The 18,831-nt window shown below is 33.7% G+C and overlaps 1 protein-coding gene across 3 annotated transcripts in view; it reads left to right on the top strand.

Moving 5' to 3' along the window:
• Positions 1-18,831, top strand: part of LOC113498950 — a 152,124-nt gene that overhangs the window by 82,772 nt on the left and 50,521 nt on the right. For all 3 annotated transcript variants that reach the window (XM_026879216.1, XM_026879215.1, XM_026879214.1), the window contains exons 2-3: positions 11,038-11,148; positions 12,328-12,460. In XM_026879216.1, coding sequence (XP_026735017.1) covers positions 11,073-11,148; positions 12,328-12,460 — 209 coding nt within the window. In that variant the 5' untranslated portion in view covers positions 11,038-11,072. The remainder of the gene's footprint in view (positions 1-11,037; positions 11,149-12,327; positions 12,461-18,831) is intronic.

The raw sequence follows: 18,831 nt of genomic DNA, 5'->3' as shown, positions 1-18,831 counted from the left end.
ACACCTATGCCTGAGCGCTGGTCTTGACTTAGACTCTTTTACTATAATAACCCTTTTTATTTACTTCGTTATTTCTTTATAACAAGTTCAAGTGAAGTCCTTTATAATCCCAGGTAGTTACAAACAGTTGTTACTTATGCATTGTTTGCCTGACGTGTAATTCAACTGTGTGCGGTTTGGAAGGGTTGGCCTCACTAACATGTTACCGCAAAACTTTGAGTACATTTATAATGAGAGAGTTATCTTAGTAAGTAGATACTCTGTTTACCGTAAGATAAAATAATGAGACACAACTCTTTTGTCTTACCTTCCCCGTATGCCAGTTATATTACATTTTCAAATTGGAAACAGAACATTTCATTGGAAACAGAAATTGACATCACTCAAAAAAAAAATACTGGCCGAAATGAGAACCTGTGTCTGTGTGAAGTAGATAACATACAAGTTTTTGATCAATACTATCTGATCTCGCAAACTATGTTCTACCAGAGTGATTTGTAAATGTAAACTATCCGGGACGCACTGAAATGCATTCCTTAAAAAAAAAGTTAAAATCGATCCAGGCGTTAAGGAGGAGTTCAGTGATATATGTACAAAAAAAGTGAAAACATAATTGGAGTATACTAGGTTTTAAATGTAAAGATCAGGTAAATTACCTTAATTTGATCTTATTATTTAATTTAAACCCTATTAATATAGTTGAAAATGTACATAGTGTACATACCTTTAGCGATTTCAATTTATAAATGTCTTCAGAGCATTTATTAAACTAAAAGTTGTTCGTAACTTGAAATTCGCTGTAAAATACTAAATTCAACAGAATTAAAGTTTTAATTCAACTTGAGTTAAGTCAAGTAATTAATTACATTATTCTAAAGCCTAAAATATTGCGCAGGCATTACTTACTAAGTGAAAAGGATAATATTAGAAGGGCAAAATAAACGATATATTCCAGTATACATTTTTAAAACCATTTGCTTGGAGTTCATGGTAGTGTTCTTTTTTGAACTTTACCTAATGTACTTACTGATTGAACGAGTGTGAGGTCACCACGTCCAAACCCACTAAAACACAAATAAATATCAATATGTATAAAATAAATAATATAAAATAAGCTATAACCGCATAAGTGATTCGACCACAGGTTAAGCTATGCTTGACGCGGTTGGTCCGTAGATGGGTGATCATCTTTGTCACAGCGAGTTCCTCCGTGTTTCGGAAGGCACGTTAAATTGTGGGTCCCGGCTGTCATTACTACATCTTTAACAGTCGTTACAGGTAGTCAGAAGCTTGAAAAAGTCTGACAGCCAGTCTAACCAAGGGGTATCGTGTTGCCCAGGTAACTGGGTTGAGGAGGTCAGACAGGCAGTCGCTCCTTGTAAAACACTGGTACTTAGCTGAAACCGGTTGGACTGGTAGCCGACCCCGAAATAACAAAGTATAGTATACCTTCCTTGTTTGGCGTGTTGATCTAGACATACCACTCTTATATATGAAGTTAATTAGCGTTTGGCTTAGTTATATCTATATGTAATGGGTGACTTGCTAATTGTTTATCCCCTTTTGCATGCAACTGTCAGTTTCGCAAGTCCAACTCCCACTTGTAAGATTTGTTTTCAACATGCACAGCCCTTTACATATTGTCATCAAAAATGTCAATTAGCTTTGGAAAATGAACAAAAAAATGTGTTTCTTAAATATATTAGTCTGAGTTGAGTTTGAATATGCCATGTTATAGATGCAGATACAGGTATTAGGAACACGCTTTGAGTGTAACAGCTTAACTCAATCAGGTTATACCTACAGCTGCAAGACATACATGAGTGGATCTAACTTGGTTCTACGCTTCCAGGTACATCGGTTTCTGTGATGTCTACTGTAAACTATGTCTATACTGTTGGTATATAGAGTTTTAAATAATTATTCAGAGTCATTACAAATCTATACTAATATATAAAGCTGAAGAGTTTGTTTGTTTAAACGCGCTAATCTCACGAACTACTGGACCAAATTGAAAAATTATTTTTGTGTTGAATAGACCATTCATCGAGGAAGGCTTTAGGCTATAAATCATCACGCTGCAACTAATAGGAGCTAAGATACAACGGAAAATGTGGAAAAAACAGGGTAGATATAAATCTTAACTTATATCTTCTAACCACGCGGACGAAGTCGCGGGCAACAGCTAGTTCTTTATAACTTCCGACGCAAAAAGCGGTGTGTCATAAGTTTCATCGCTATGCGTGCGTGTTCCTTTTTTAACATTTACTCATATAAAATTATGTTATTAATATTTTATTATTTGTATATATTGTTCTTTGAGTAAACTCGTCGAGAGAAGTTTCAATTACAATATTTTGATGTTTGGTCCAAATTTGGAGCGCCATTTATATTTTATACCGATGAAACTTTTTATCGTTCTTAATATCCTTATTTTTTCCTACACATATTGAAAGAAGGAGACTGCAAGACATCTCTGCCAAAAGTAACGAAAACAAAATCAAAGCTTTAAAATAATTGAATTCATATTGTTTAAGTATGTAATTTTTTTTTAAACAAGTTTTTTTTAGGGGAATGCCTTATTTATTAGCATGGCCGCGCACTGATCAAATGTCGGAGACGTTGCATGGCGGTTTAGATTTGGTCAGTAAAACTGGCAACCCTTTTTCTACCCCAAGAAGTATCCGTCTGATAGTAGAAATATAGAATAATAGAATTGTAACGACCCCACGGTGGTAACAATTCAAAAACCAATTTTATTTTACATATTTTTCTCCTTTTGGCTTTACTAGTATTGATCCTAGTCTATAATTACTTACACTTCAAGAGATGGCGGTAATCTCATTGAATTTAAAACTCTTAATTAAGTAATAATATTTTTATAAGTATATTTTAATAAGCCATAGTAATTTCTGCACATGGACATTGCTGCACGTCCTCATATCCAGAGATACCGCTGGCCTCACGAACCCATGTTATGAGCAGTTAACGGTAGCGAGCTTGATGAAAACTTTATCGTACGACCGCTGCCGTACTTATTAATACTAGTGATGTATGTAGCTTTGCTGTGTCGATAGATTTCTCCCAGTCTTTTTGTTTGATTTTAGCAACTTTTAGTAAATGCCTAAATCCTTGACCATAAACTCTTCGCTGGACAACAAGATAGACTATCACATCTGAACTATAAGACAAGACAGTTCTCTGTCTTGTCTTTACAGGGTTAAGAAGCCTCGTTCCGAAACCGAAATAGTACTGTTTTATTACTATAACTTTCTTTTTCGCGGATTTTAAGTTATTTCTTAATGAAAGCTTTACTTGCAGATGTGGCCTATTTTTAGTGCTACATTTTTTTTAGGGGATGGGTCGATTTTTCATTTTTTATTCATGACAGCAACATTTTAATAAAATGGAAATTAATAAGAAGGTGCTTATAACCATAATAATTAGAAGAACACGTCAATAGGTTGAGCATATGTAATAATTCTCAATGAAAAATGTATATTAATAATTTTAATTCACAAGATAGTTTTAACGTTATTCTGTTAAATAAATTATGAATTGCTACTTCAAAAGAATGTTAGCAAGAATTACAGGTATCTACTATAATTTTATTTTATTCCCAAGAAGAACAAAAGCTTAAATGTTGTACACGTGGAATCGATTGTCATTTATCAAAGAGTCACAAAAACATATTAATTGTTAAAGAGAATTTTCAAACATACGAACAGTTTATTTATTCAAAACTCGTACGTCGTTAACTATTAAAACTTAACCTAATATTCCAGTTATCCGGACAAAATTAATTTGTTCGTCCGAATGTTTATCCCCCCTGCACTACACTTTCAGGTGCACTCAACCCTTGAGAGCTGTCCAACTAAGCTTTGAGTACGTTCTAATTGTTTGCTGTTCAACGTACAGGCTAGTTTGTTGAAGTTATTTAATAAAATTTATTATGTGATTTCTCTCATGATAAAGATTGAACGACAGAATGTTTTATTTCTGGTTAGTACAGAATACTTTTTTGTTTTTATAAAATTAATCAGTTATTGATTTTCAATTTAAAGTGTTTTGCGTCTCAAAAATGTATTATATATTGATTATCTATATATATAAAAGAAAGTCGTGTTAGTTACACCACTTATAACTCGAGAACGGCTGGACCGATTGCCATGGTTTTGGATTTGTTGGATTTGTTTCCGTCCCGAATAGCAGAATACATCTTAAAAACAATGAAAACTCGATATGTGTAATGAATACTTTCATTTCAATAAATGCTGATTTGTTTATTACATGTCAAACTTTTGTTGTCCATAGGGTGATACCAGGAGATCAGATAGTAGTATTTCATGAGGGTTGTAGCTGGGGGCACGAGGGCGGTACCAGGAGAGCACGTAGCCGTAGCTGATTAGGGTGATACCAGGAGATCAGATAGGAGTATTTCATGAGGGTTGTAGCTGGGGAGCACGAGGGCGGTACCAGGAGAGCACGTAGCCGTAGCTGATTAGGATGGTACCAGGAGATCAGATTGTAGTATTTCATGAGGGTTGTAGCTGGGTAGCAGGTACTGTACGCGTGAGAGTAGGGTGGGACCTTAGAGTAGGTAGCAGTCATGAGGAGATTACCAGTAGAGCAGGTAGCAGTAGTAATACATGAAGGTGGTACCATTAAATCGGGGAATGGTAGTCAAAATCAAAAATAAACTAGAAAGAAATAAACTAAAGTTGGCAGCACCCATGAGTTTGGCTCTAAGTTGCAGTAGATGTATATGAAGGTGGTTGCGATCTTGCTGAAGAGACGCTATTAGCATAAAAAACTAATTCAATCGGCAATATTAGTAAATCATGTGTTTCTTATTTACAACCTATATACAACTTAAAATGATTACTTAAAAACAATCAGCAATATTATCATCGACTCTAAGGCGGTACGAAGTCTGCCGGGAAAGCTAGTTGAAATATAAAACAGGCTTTTATGTAAAACATATTTAAAAACAATAATTTAGCGACGAATGTTCCATTTGAAATCCGTACCTAATTACTTCTCCTTGGTTTAGAAATAACAAACGTCCTAAATTTTCATCTATATAAATATTTCTATTCTTCAGGATTTTCCCCAAATATTGATACGTTATAGAGATCATCCATCACTCTTGTCTCCTAAATCTGTAAACAAAGCTGAGAGTTTTAGCGGAAAATATAAATTGTGGGCGGAAAATATAAATTGTAAGTATATATAGTAAAATATAGAGTGCCATACTAATTTCCCTCGAGGATCAGGTGTCACATATTGCTTGATTTTTATATTGCCTAAGGTGATTTTACCTTAAAAAATAATGTTTGAAAAAATGGCCTTGAATTATATGGATGAGGCATTTACGGCCTTATGGTTTTGGGTTGAGTTTGGATTCAGTTTAAGTTATTTATTTTCTAACGGATTTCTTACGAGTATTTTTAATCGCGTCTCTGCCGCCGAAACTAGTCGGGCGATCGCATTAAATACGTCTGAGAAAACCCTTATTAAATTAATAATTATAAGTACTTACGCCTAATAAAGGAAATTGCAACAGATTTTGTGCTTCAATTCACCGCATATTCAACGAGTTTCAATGAAGCATAACTTATGTGTTTGGCAATACATTTTTTCCAAGAAGTCTTCACGCAAATTAGGTCCTTGATGCCAATTTTGTACGGTGATCCTACATACACATGTTTCTTTTCTGGAAGAAAGCTGTCAGTTTCCACAAAAGGTTTACAAGATATGACAGCCGTCACACCGAAGGTACACATTCAATGTAATCGCATTGAGGTTACTAGGAATCCCGCGATACAATATTTGTGGATTCCAATTACAACTCAATCTTGAGCATATTGATCTATTAAATATTTCAAGTATATCGATAATTACGTCAGAGAGCACAACACTATACCGTCAAGAATGAAGCGCTACATTAATAGCATCACAATTTAAAATTTGACCTTAATAACTACCCATTTTTCACCGCACCACCCATTTTTGTTAGTCACAGACTTAATAGAAAACAGACAATTGCGTCATTTAGCGTAATCGATAAACGGAATTTGGTCCTGTGACACATCGTTTTAATTTACCAAGAAACTAAAATAATTAATCACTATACCCGTTTTCAGTGAGTTCCATCACCAAGTTCCCTAATCAAAGTTCTGTCATTAGTTGTTTTCCATCTATCGTGACACCGTGTCGCCTAATATAATTGGAAATTGAAGATTGGTAACAATTTCGATCAAAGAACGATAAGCGTTGAACAACAGAAATACGCGGTTTGCTTTGATTACACAAGTTGTGCAAATTTCTATTGAAACATTTAATCATGTTAAGATATTACTGACAAATAATGAAGGAAAAACACGAGAGCCAGCCTGCAACCTTATTTTAATTAAATTTTCAAATTCAAGTAACTTGTTGAAATATATGGAAATTATATTTTGAGGGGTTTCGTACCCAAAGGGCAAAAAAGGAACCCCAATAAAGAGGCACCGCGATCTGTTCGCCAATCTGCCTTCAGGTTGCATCTCATGTACAGTGACTAACTAGACCATTTAGATTTTCACAGATGATGTTTTTCTGCTGCCGTTGAGACATTTTTCTTTTGCAAATTAGTTTTCTTGAACCGATTTATAAAGAATCCATGTCGCGAGTCGGACTCGCACTTGACTGGTAACCTTCCATTTGGTTACAATTCTATGACCTCATAGCTAACTATAATACATATATGTATATTATCTCAAGTTCCAAAATGGATTCCTATATCACCATCTAACTAACGGGCAAATGTACTTATACACGTTTGAACATCAAACATAATATTATATATTAAGTCTACTATTATATAGTTTCGATTACATCAATACTGGACACATTGTAGAGAGTACAAAGGCTAATTAATAACACATACCGTCTCAATACTGCTTCAATGTATAGAGCTGCCAAGGCACTGCGGTTTCAATTTGCCTGTGCATGGCTATTGAAATGTCAAACTAATTGCCTCCCACTCGGTCACAATCGCATATGTCTACATCACGGGTAATCATGTTCAGTCACGCAGTGTTTGGCAAAATATTTATATATATGTATATGAAAACCAGTAAAACCTGTAACCTTAAAAGATTGTATTTTGAAGTATGAGAAATATTAGCTGATGAGTTCTGAACTTAAAAGGAAGGATTCAATTTTATGGTTTTTGTTCAGCTAAATAGGTCATGTACGTTAGTCCCAATGTTCTGGTCTTAAGTTTTTGATTTGGCCATCAATAGATGTTATTTTGTTCTCTTTATAGTTTTATCTTCACAAACTTTTCGTCACATGTCGGTATTTTAAAATTTTAAGACGGCCAAAGAGGTCAAGTTTCAAGATATGGTCCTTTTATGAGTTTTTCTTGTGGTTCAACATCACATTATACCCGTGAAAGATCCTTGACCCTATTAACATTGTTACATGTATACAACACGGCCTAAAATGTGGATTTTTTATTCCAGTTCAATTGTATTTTTTTCTGTCGTAACTTTTGTTATTTACCTCGTGCCTTTTAGAAATAGTACTAGACTATCGAATATTTGCTGGTCCAGTTCGTCTCGCTGTTTTGCTTTTTCAGGGCCCCGCTTCGCTAGGTAGGGCAGGGCTATAAACGGGGTCAGTGCGATCCTATTTCAGTTTCGCAGTTCGCAGTGAAATAGCAAAAATGAATGCTGGTGCAAAAATTTAAAATAGTTTGTTATTTTCTATATTTCTTCATGTCAGCCCAATTTTCCTTTTTCGGTTTTGAATATAAAGTCTAAAATTTTTGGAGAGGTAAATTTTGCATGCGCCTTACAAAATCTCATTTCATAACTTGGCCTTTAAATTTTGGTCCTAACGACCAACTTGGTCCTAAGTTCCTGACAAACATTCACTATTACCTGAAGTCTGGTGATGGAATTTTAATGAGGTTTGCTCGAGCTATTTAGTCAAATGACATGGTACAGACTTCAACCAAAGTTTTTGGAATTACCATCAGAATGTCTAATCATTTTGTTGTTTCGAATTGAGTGAAGTCTAGTATGTGTGTATGACGTCACTTACACGCACTCTATTTAATAGTTATGAAAATTGTAATTATGTAAACTTCTTCGGGTCACTGAGACGCCATCAAGTTATCATAATCGTTAATCTGAATAACTATTGCTCTATCATTAAACTACTTTGTCTAGTCCGTCTTATAGTGTTCAACTTTCATTTGAACTACGTGTTGTTTTTTAATTACTTAATTCTGAACAGTTAGAAAGAGAAAAGATTTTCTCAAATCTTTAATGTTTCATTTACGTACTAATTTCAAGGTCTCCATTAAGTACTTGTAGAGTCCCGACACTAATAAACGAGTAACACAGTAACAGTTTTATATAATTATAACATTGATTGCTGTGACCTTATTATATGAAAACTATTTTTACTTACCTCATTTCATATAGTAAAAAAAAAGGTTTTACGGCTAAGTATTAAATTAAAGGTCTAATTCTAGCTATAGAAGCAATATTAATATTCAGTACCATGTTCCAAGTTTTTCATGATACTGCTCTAGGAATTATTAGCGGTCCTTACACCTTTTTAATATCCTGTCAACTTACCCATTAATTTTTATTTATAAATAACAAGCCTAGAACGAAGATTTTTAATTATTTGAACGAGAACAAGCATTTATTTATTGAATTTTTGATCCATTTACGTATAGTAACCGTCTGAGAGGAACTTAAACAAGTAGCCATAGGTATGTACTTCTCATAATTAATATTGCCTTTTGAGCATGAATATTATCGATTATCTCTGAGAAATCAATAGCCCAAATGTGATATGTAAAAAAACCCAGATGTCTTACGTGATCAGCTCTTATAACACTTATACATTGATTGAACGATTTAATATTTTTTCACCTCAAAGCTGCATTATGAATAACATCTATATTAACCCATTTCCTCTTTAGATGAGGACTGGTATATTGATCTAAATTAATTTACATTTATAGAGAGTTAATAATACCCACCTATGTATTCACAATTGAATCAGATTGAAAACGGGGTTCACACAAGCGTATAGACAGCGTTATGTCAGTTTAAGCCAGAGTTATCGCTCAGCCAATCGGTAACAAGTTCGAATCCGTGTAATTTTGAAGGTACTCGTAGAAGGTAGATTTAATTATACAAATGCCAGTTAGGAAGTTAGTGATATCTTGATTTTAGTGAATGTTAATTGGATCTCATTTATAATATGTTTCTATAGTACGTGGTACCAAAAGGGGTCTACTGCTGGGTAAGTGGGTACAGATATCTTCCCATTCAAGAAGGGTTTGACCTCTGGTCATCACGCGATTTCACTGAAGTTTGAGGATATCAGATTTTAAATTGATATTTGGAATCGAGGTTTCTTCATGATGTTTTTCTTAACTTTTGTTTCTTAAATGTCTTAGTAAAATTAGAATAGTAAATAATATTCTTAACATCCGCATGTAAACTAAAAAAATAATTACATAAACATTTTTTTCAGGAAACAAAACAAAAAGTTTGTAAAATTATTCGGGCGATCACAATGAAATACGCGTGAATAAACCGCTTTGAAGTAATTATAAATTCGCGAAACTTAAAATTTGGTCTTATTTATACGAGTACTTAATATTGTCATAAGCAGATCAAGAAAAGCGCTCAAGTGCGAGTCGGGCTCATGACAGAGGATTATGTACAACTAGCTGTTGCCCGCGACTTCGTCCCCGTGGGTAGAAGATATAAGTTATGATTTAGGTCACATTTTCCATTGTATCTTAGCTCCTATTAGTCGCAGCATGATGGTTTATAGCCTAAAGCCTTCCTCGATGACTGGTCTATTCAACACAAAAAGAATTTTCCAATTTGGATCAGTAGTTCCTGAGATTAGCGCGTTCAAACAAACAAACAAACTCTTCAGCTTTATATATTAGTAATAGATAAGGCTAAAAATAAGTCAAAAATCTAGTTCATGACTCTATCAAACTTTCAACCCCGATATTTATTTGTATTATATTTTTTCTTGTATCACATTTTCATCGTATTTTTCTAGCTATCACGAGCAAACAGACAGACAGTATAGGTTTCCGTTTATCTTTAAATACCAATAATCCAAAAAATATTGTAACATTTAAAATTCTATTGGTTTTTCATTCACTGCAAAACAAAATTACAAAGTATGATTCAAGTTGAGACACTTATATTTCAGACGCAAAACCATGTAATTTTCTTGGATGTAATATAATTTTATCAAGCCGTCTCCATGTAAAGTGTATCAGACTAACCAGATTAATGTAGGCTTTTAGTACCACTTAAGATCTATTTACTTATTATTGTTTATTATCTATATATCTATACTAACTAATATATAAAGCTGAAGAGTTTGTTTGTTTGTTTGAACGGGCTAATCTCAGGAACTACTGGTCCAAATTGAACCATTCTTCGAGGAATTCTTTAGGCTATAAACCATCACCCTGCGACTAATAGGAGCGAAGATACAATGGAAAATGTGAAAAAAAACAGGGCAGGTATAAGTCATAACTTATATCTTCTACCCACGGGGACGGAGTCGCGGGCAATAGCTAGTTTGTAATATGAAGGCTTACATCTAATAAAACTCTTACTACATGAGTGGAGCTAGTAGTATGTAAAACTATACAAATAGCCGGTCACGTGAAAGTATACCTAAGTGATATTGGTCATCACATCAAGCCCTAATGTGCGCGACTTATCACAATTTTGATTCCTACACAAAGATTACATTCCTTGCAAAACGGGTTTTTTTTCTCTAAATTAAAAAAAATCGAACTCTTGAAAGTTACATAACAAATTCTGCATCTGAATATAAAGTTTCGGGCATCGTCTTTTAAATAAAATGCGTTTCTACAGTATCAACCCTTGTTTGTAGATAAACAACATGTACACAAATCTGAGTTTTGTCTTTTGAATAAATATATTTGGGACGTCGTCTTTATAAGATCTGGTATTGTTTCAGAAGCGGCATGGCATGAGCAGTGGGGTGGGCGCGACATGCGGCGCGCGCCGCCCGCGCAACCCGCCGCCGTCGCACTCGCACTCTCGTTGCTCTTGCGTCTCGTCAACGCCGGTCTGTATACTACTTTATTTATTTATTTTACTCTATATACTATAACTCTAAAAAAATACAGAACAGAATATATATATGAGGATGCTGCTTGTTTTATTACCTTATTTGAAGATCTCAATAATCAATATCAACGAACACAAAAGTATGGTATCCTGATTGCCTCACATTTCATTTTATTTATTCTGGTAACTCTTTTTTGAATATTGAAGGTTGGTTTCCAGGTTTTAGTGTCTGTCAGTATTCTTTCAATTTTACTGGTAACTATTTATTTTTGCAAAAAATCTTCTTTTCCTCGCGCAAGAGAGTATTTTGTTTTTACTTTAGAAGGACAAAATTACTTAATTGTCATTTGGTTTTAAATTTTTGATGATAAAATAGCCTTGCAAGGTAACACTACTATAATAATTCTTTTCTTGAATTCATGTAAAATCTCGTGCAACCCTTCTATTAAGTACAGTGATGAAACACACACAAACATTTCTCTACTGATACATTAATTACCTAACTGCGGAGTGCTTCCCCGGGGAATGTAATATAACCTTGGTACTGGCGTACTGATATTCGAATCAATATGTAAACTTCAATTGAACTGTAAAATATGGATGAGCGAATCTCAAACATAGTTGATCTCGTGGTCTTAGTTGAGACTGATATACGTCATGTGACGTCATTCTTCAAGATATAATTTATGTTTCACAAAAGCAGGAATGTAATGGAAAATGCTGTATTCTTTTGAAAACCGATTTACAATTTTTAAGTTTCTGTTTTGGATTTGTATGGGCTTTACTCTTTACAAAAGTTGACTGCCAAAATTTTGCCAGCATTTAATTCATATTTGTTTAGGGTTATTAGCAAAAGTCGTTAGTAATATAACATGAAGTTTTCTCCATTTTGGTACTGCGATTAATTGCCATTTAAGAACGAAAAAAAGCGACCTCCACACTAAGGTGTTTAACGAAATCCTTCTCGCGATCCTTCATGATATTTAAGTCGCATACAAAACATCTAGACTCAGTAAAAGCACTCGTGGATCACACAAATGGTCGTCCTAGGCAAGGATCCGCGGTACACTATGCTCAATGGGCTTAGCGTGGCTACCTATACCACTTTACAATCCGTGCAGTCACACAGTTTTATGAGGAGCATTTTCCCCAATATTAATGTTAACCCATCTTCCAGGCTCAATGGGCCCCGGTGTGCCAGAAAACATAACCGTGACCTTCCTCAACCCTACCACGGTGAGGGTGTCGTGGTCCACCACGGCGGACCTCGTCGAAAAGTATGACGTCACGTACAAGCCATCCGACGCGAGGTAAGAGATGCTGTTCTTTTTGAAGACTGAGGATGTCGTAGACTGCATATAATAGTACCTGTATTATGCTCTCTTAAAACTGAACTGTCGTTGGGAACACCTAAGACAGACAACCGTGTGGTCGTTCGCCAACTAGATGGAACGATCAAATAAAAGACTCATCGTCTTCCAAATTCTACGCGGTTCTTCCAAATTTTTCGGGCCAAATGTTGCCTTGACCACTATCCTCAGGGTTGAGGAACCGATAAAGTAGAAGGAAACTGAACTAAAATTTTGTCGTAGATGTAAGATGCTACAATACACTACGCATAGCAGAGTCTCGTTTCGACTGATCAATAGCTGTCACCACTTCAAGTGAAGTTGAAGGAGTTGTGTGAAGCTCAGATCATATTACAAAGCGCAGAGGTCTTGGATCCACATCTACAATTGCCTTATTAAAGAAATGGTGGTAAAGTGATTCTTAGTGAAAGTGAGGTACAGGTTTTGCTCTTCTAAGAACGAAAAAGTGAGTTTTTAAGAGAGTATAATTGGCGGACAGTTTGCGAAATCCTCTCTTACTTTCTGTTCTCTGTTGTCTTCTTTCCTGTCTGTCTATCGTTTCTTCTTTATGTACATAGTTAAATGTGAGTAGTAATCGGTAAACGATATTCAAGATACATGCATTTAAAATATTTAGCGTGTTACGTCTTGAAAATAGTTTAATCCTAATTTAGTTCTTTTTTAATAATTCTGAACGCCATTAACACCAAATCATCTAATCTCAAACTAAGCAGTCTTATATAATTAACTGCTTAGTTTGAGATTAGATGATTTGTTTTTTTTTTAATAGTTTTGATAAGTTTTTTTGTCATTTTTTCAACTTATTTTTTTCCAAATACGTACTTAATATGGTAGACAACTTACAAACCACACTTGGAAAGCATAATTGTGCTCATCATAAAAAAACGTTTTTTTGGAGGGAACCGAACCAACGACCTCTGGCACAGTAGTCAGGGTCACTTATCACTAGACGAGCAGGCTAGTATTGACAACGAACGAAAATAACTAACAAATCAGTATTTTTGCATTAAATAATTAATAATAGAAAATGTGTAAATCAAGCAAATTTATCTTCTAAAAAGAGGTAAAATATAGAAAAAAATCTTCTAACATATATTAAAGTACAGCAAAATATTAACCAACCTTCATTCAAATTGATTTCATAAGAAAGCAAACATGAACACGAGGTTCTCATTAAACACGTGCAAACGCCGATACATATTTAATTATTATGGCGTACAATAATGAACATAAATTTCCGCGAATCAATGAGAATTCTGTATGAAGTTAATTAGCAATCAAAACATTGTGTGCTTTAGAAAAACGCTGTGAAACAATTGAAGATGCTGATGAGGATGAAATATTGTTTAATTGAATATGTGAAGCAATAAAACGATGATTAATTAAGTTATTCCGTAGTCCATTAGTCAAGCGCGCTGTGTAGACCGGATAAATGGGCTATTCCAAAAAAAAATTGCCATCGAATTGGTTCGATATCAAAAAACGTGTTTTTTTTTCGTCTGACTGACTGGCTGATACTGCCTGTTTGACTGCGCTAACATCGATTTAGTTAGTGCAGTCTTAATGAAAGACTTTTTGTCTTGATTTGACTTTTTGACTTTTCTCTCTTTTCTAAATGTCTTTTTTCGATTTTATAATATTCATTTAAGTAGATAAATAAATATATCCAAAGTAGGTTAACAATAAAAATACCATCATTCTGTCATAGTCAGGTAAAAATAAAAAATATATATTTACAATTCCATACGCTTGCGTAAACAATCAAAGTGGAGCTCAAAAACAAACAACTGTCAAGCTTTCACGTTAAATTCGAGGAAAATAGTTATTATGAAACTATGAGAATTGTGTGAAGCGAATGCAATTGAATTTCAACTTTGTATTTCAGAAGCAATTACAGTTTCGACAGAAAATTTAACTTGTTACAATTCAAACAGTTGATTGAATTCGTATTGTTAATACCGATGCTAACAAATTAATGTTTTACGAAAGAAGCGCGCACACACAAACAACTAATAGTTATTATTTTATTTAAAGAAAATTATCAATATATGCTTATGTCGAATACGCAATCTGAATTATAGCCGACATAAGTCATATCCGTCTTAAAAACTGGTCAAGCGCGATTTGGACTCGCGACACCAAAGGTGACGCACATAGAAGCCGAAAACCAAATTGTAAAAAATGGTCATCCATCTCAATTATGAGGGATGGAGAGACGGAAATCAAACAGAAATATAGATCCATCAGCATGATCAGCATCCCGTGGACATATTAAGCCTAAAAGAAATACAGCTTTTATTTACACATAGAAATATTATGAGAATACCACTAACATTAAAAGTTAACCGACACATAATCTCCTGCAAAGCACTGCAAAGTTGCTTGGTTGCAATAATTCAAATGTATGGGACTTTAAGCGGTGTTTGGGCACCCACTTGGTCCTCATAGCTTCTCATAAAAGTGCGCTGACGATGCTTAAGCGAGTATTAATGTGGTATCATACATATATGTAAATTGTAGTTTAAAACTTCTGTATAACATATGAACAGAAAAGTAAGTTAACTCATACTCACAAAAGCACAAATAAACACAGATCTCAGTGTGTAAGTACTGAAATACTAGATTATGTCTGCTGCATAGAAGACATAGATCATAGATGATCTTGCCTAGTCAATATACGAGAAAATCAAAATATATAGTCCTCCTTATTGACGTCTCTGGCAAGTCATGAGTTGCTGGAGTCAATGAAAAGTCGAAAAGTCAATTCTTATTCTTAAAAATCAAATTTCCGCTTTCCTAAAAAAAAATATAATTTTCGAACAAATTACAACGTTGTCAACATAAAGCCTGACATAATGCCAAAGTATTTTCAAATAGCCAGCTAAAGGAAAAAAAAACAGGTAGAAATTCGGGAAACGGAAACTACGTGTCACCGATAAAACTGTAAAATTTATTTTTCCCTACATTTTCCCCTTGTTCGGATAAACTCGAATTCTTCCCGAGATGAAATGGGTGGATACGGTTAACTATAGCAAAGGTAAATGCAAAATAAGTTTAAATAAAGCTTTCATTTTACCTTTAAAAAAACCGCACTCAAATAAACTTTACGATGGGAAACTTAAATTTTTAAACTTAAAAGGCTATCTGAAAGGCTTTTTTATTAATGCTCAAACCCTCTCAAAGAAAATAAGACTGTATTCATTACAAGAATCCAGCAATGAGTAATTTACACGTTCTCTCAATAAACTGGTCATTTTCTATGATTTTTTGCAAATTGTATCTCGTTGCAACTAGTCGTTCTTTTGTAATTTGAAATTATTTAAATTTGCCGGCATGGACTGTTCATAGAGCCAGGCGTACAACATTCACAGGCTTTTCGTTTTTTGGACATTTGCAATAAAATTAATGTATTTAACTAACTATTTTTATAAACACTCAAAACAAAAGCCGTCAATCAATTCAGTAATAGCAATCATAAACTCATGACCAAAAAAAAATGTCTGAAGAAAATAGTGCAGTTGAAAATTGGCATTCAGTTGAAAAATGCGCTTGGTTGGAAGATAAATCGGGATACAGCACACATTATTTACATTCTAAATTTACTAGACGAGTCTTGTCATAACTCATGAAGTCACAGTGGATAGTGAGCTTATTTGAGATTCTATCTTTACTCGATTTGAAGGATATGTTATGCGATGTTCAAATGTGTTAGTACATAGTCATTTTAAGCGAAGCGGAGATTGCATTAGAGTTTGTATGTTTAGTAGCTGCACGTTTCATTTATTTACTAGTTGTTGTCCGCGACTTCGCCTCCGTGGGTAGAAGATATAAGTTATGATTTATACCTGCCCTGTTTTTTTCACATTTTCCATGGTATCTTCGCTCCTATTAGTCGCAGCGTGATGGTTTATAGCCTAAAGCCTTCCTCAATGAATGTTCTATTTAACACAAAAATATTTTTTCAATTTGGACCAGTAGTTCCTGTGCTTAGCGCGTTCATACAAACAAACAAACTCTTCAGCTTTATATATTAGTTTAGATATAGATTTGAGGAGCTTGTGGCTAAGCTACGACTGCACAAGCTGATTGATCACAGGTTAAGCTACGCTTGAAACGATCATCCAACGATACATTGTTAAAAAAAAAATATGTCATAGTATGTAGACATCATTGTCAAATGGTGAAGGAGAACGTAGTAACTAGATATTTGAACATCTAAAATTAAAATCGATATCCCGCAGTAAGCTAGCGTAGTGATTTACATCTATGTTCAGATCTTCCCCATAAGGAAGACCTATGCCTATGTCTAGGTATAATTAGTAATCTTGTTTTTATGCATTAAAATTTTGGTATCATTATTTTTAATATCAGATATATCTTCAATAAGGTGCTTGTTTATTGGTTTAATAAAAGAGTGTTGTTATTTTTAAATTTATTTTACGTTTATTCACATGAAAACATAAACGACAAATTATTTCATCATAAATATTATCGTACACTGTAAATCACTATTAAAATAAACATAAAACATTAATAAATAGTCTTCAAAACCCACAAAACCGCAAAAATGAAATTTTGAAATAACTATAACACATTGGCGGAAAATTTAATGGTATAACAAAACTGGAAGCGTCCACAGCAAAATCAGATTTGATGAATATATGAATATATTCCTGGCTTTGGTAGATTTTTAATAAAACATTTTTATGCCAATGCAAATATTCTTCTAGTTTAGTTTTTTAAATTCAATTCAGGATTTTCGAATTCTATTTCGAAAAAAAATATCTCGATGTTAGGAAAAATGCTGGCTGAATTTAAATCCCTTTCCTATTTGAAGTCAGATGTAAAAACATTGATAAGTTAATATAGTATGTCGGTTAAAAAAAAACAATAAATAATAATCTTCTTCTTCTAATATATAAAATTCCCGTGTCACGATGTTAGTTACCGTACTCCTCCGAAACGGCTTGAGCGATTATTATGAAATTTTGTATACATATTGGGTAGGTCTGAGAATAGAACAACATCTATATTTCATAACCCCTAAGTGATTGGGTTGCTCACACTAAAAAAAATATTTATTTTTGGGACGAAATTGTTTGTTTTTATTTTTTTTATGTGGCATTAAAAATACCTAACTAGAAATAATTTATTAGGCAAAACAACGTTTAACGGGTCAGCTAGTAAAATATAATATTTCCATTTAAGACGCACGTTGCCTCGAGGCGAGCTACGTCTCACACACGATGCTAATTGCCATGATATAATTACAAGCACTGAGGCACAGCAGCCATTCTGAAATTCTGTTAATATTACATTTAATTTATAATACCGCAGTTAATTATTCTCAGTTGTTTCTGCTACTGTTTTCTCTGACATTATGATGTATTCAGACTTGAAAAACATGACATGTTGCATCTAAATATGAAATAATTTTCTATGATTAATTAAAGTAGTATTTGGACTGATCAAAGAGGAAAGTTGTAAATTTAAAGTAACAAAAATTTTATTGGGCTCTGCTGTTTGTCCATCGATCTGTCAGTAGGCGGTATATAATGAACCGTTGTAGATAATAAGACAGTTGATGGATATTAACAAAATATCTTACTAATGCTTCGCTAAAACAACAAATAATAAAACATGAAGTCAAATTTAGCCAACGTAAGTACCTGAAAACATTTTTTGTTTAAGTTTGTTTTTCCTTAAATAGCTATTAGAATATATGTACGAAAATACAAAATTATCACTTTCTTGATTTGCTATTTGGTCAAGCAAGAGTTTCCACTTGTTTTCTTTTATTATAAGAAATAAATCTTAAGTACATCAATGTCATGAATTTAAAAAGAAAAAACTATTTTGTAATCCTTATATTTGAAAAATAGTTATGTCAAGTTATCTTAAGACAGCTATCAGGATTCGAATTAATCCTTTGACAATTATCAATAAAATAAACGATGTCAATCAAATTATCTGTTTGGATTTCATTACGAATTCTACATTGTTAATTTCAAGCATCCGACCCCTGAAAATTGGAACCCTTTATTTACTTAATAGATTGTTTTGTTTCATTTCTTAAATATGTCTAAGGTGAGTTATTATATGATGGACTAGTTACTCTGTTCCCAGTTCCTTAGATGTCATTTTAGGTTAACATATAGTTGTATCTTCTGAAAATACAAAAACGTGGCTTTCATTTTTCAAAACCATTTCATAATCGGTTTTGCAAATCGTAAGATTACTCCCTACTACGTCACAACTATACAAAACTCGTATAATTACCCGAGGTACAGAGATTGACATGATAGAACTTT

Source organism: Trichoplusia ni, chromosome 11 (genome assembly GCF_003590095.1).
Source record: "Trichoplusia ni isolate ovarian cell line Hi5 chromosome 11, tn1, whole genome shotgun sequence".
NCBI lineage: Eukaryota > Metazoa > Arthropoda > Insecta > Lepidoptera > Noctuidae > Trichoplusia > Trichoplusia ni.
This window is presented reverse-complemented; position numbering and strand designations above follow the sequence as displayed.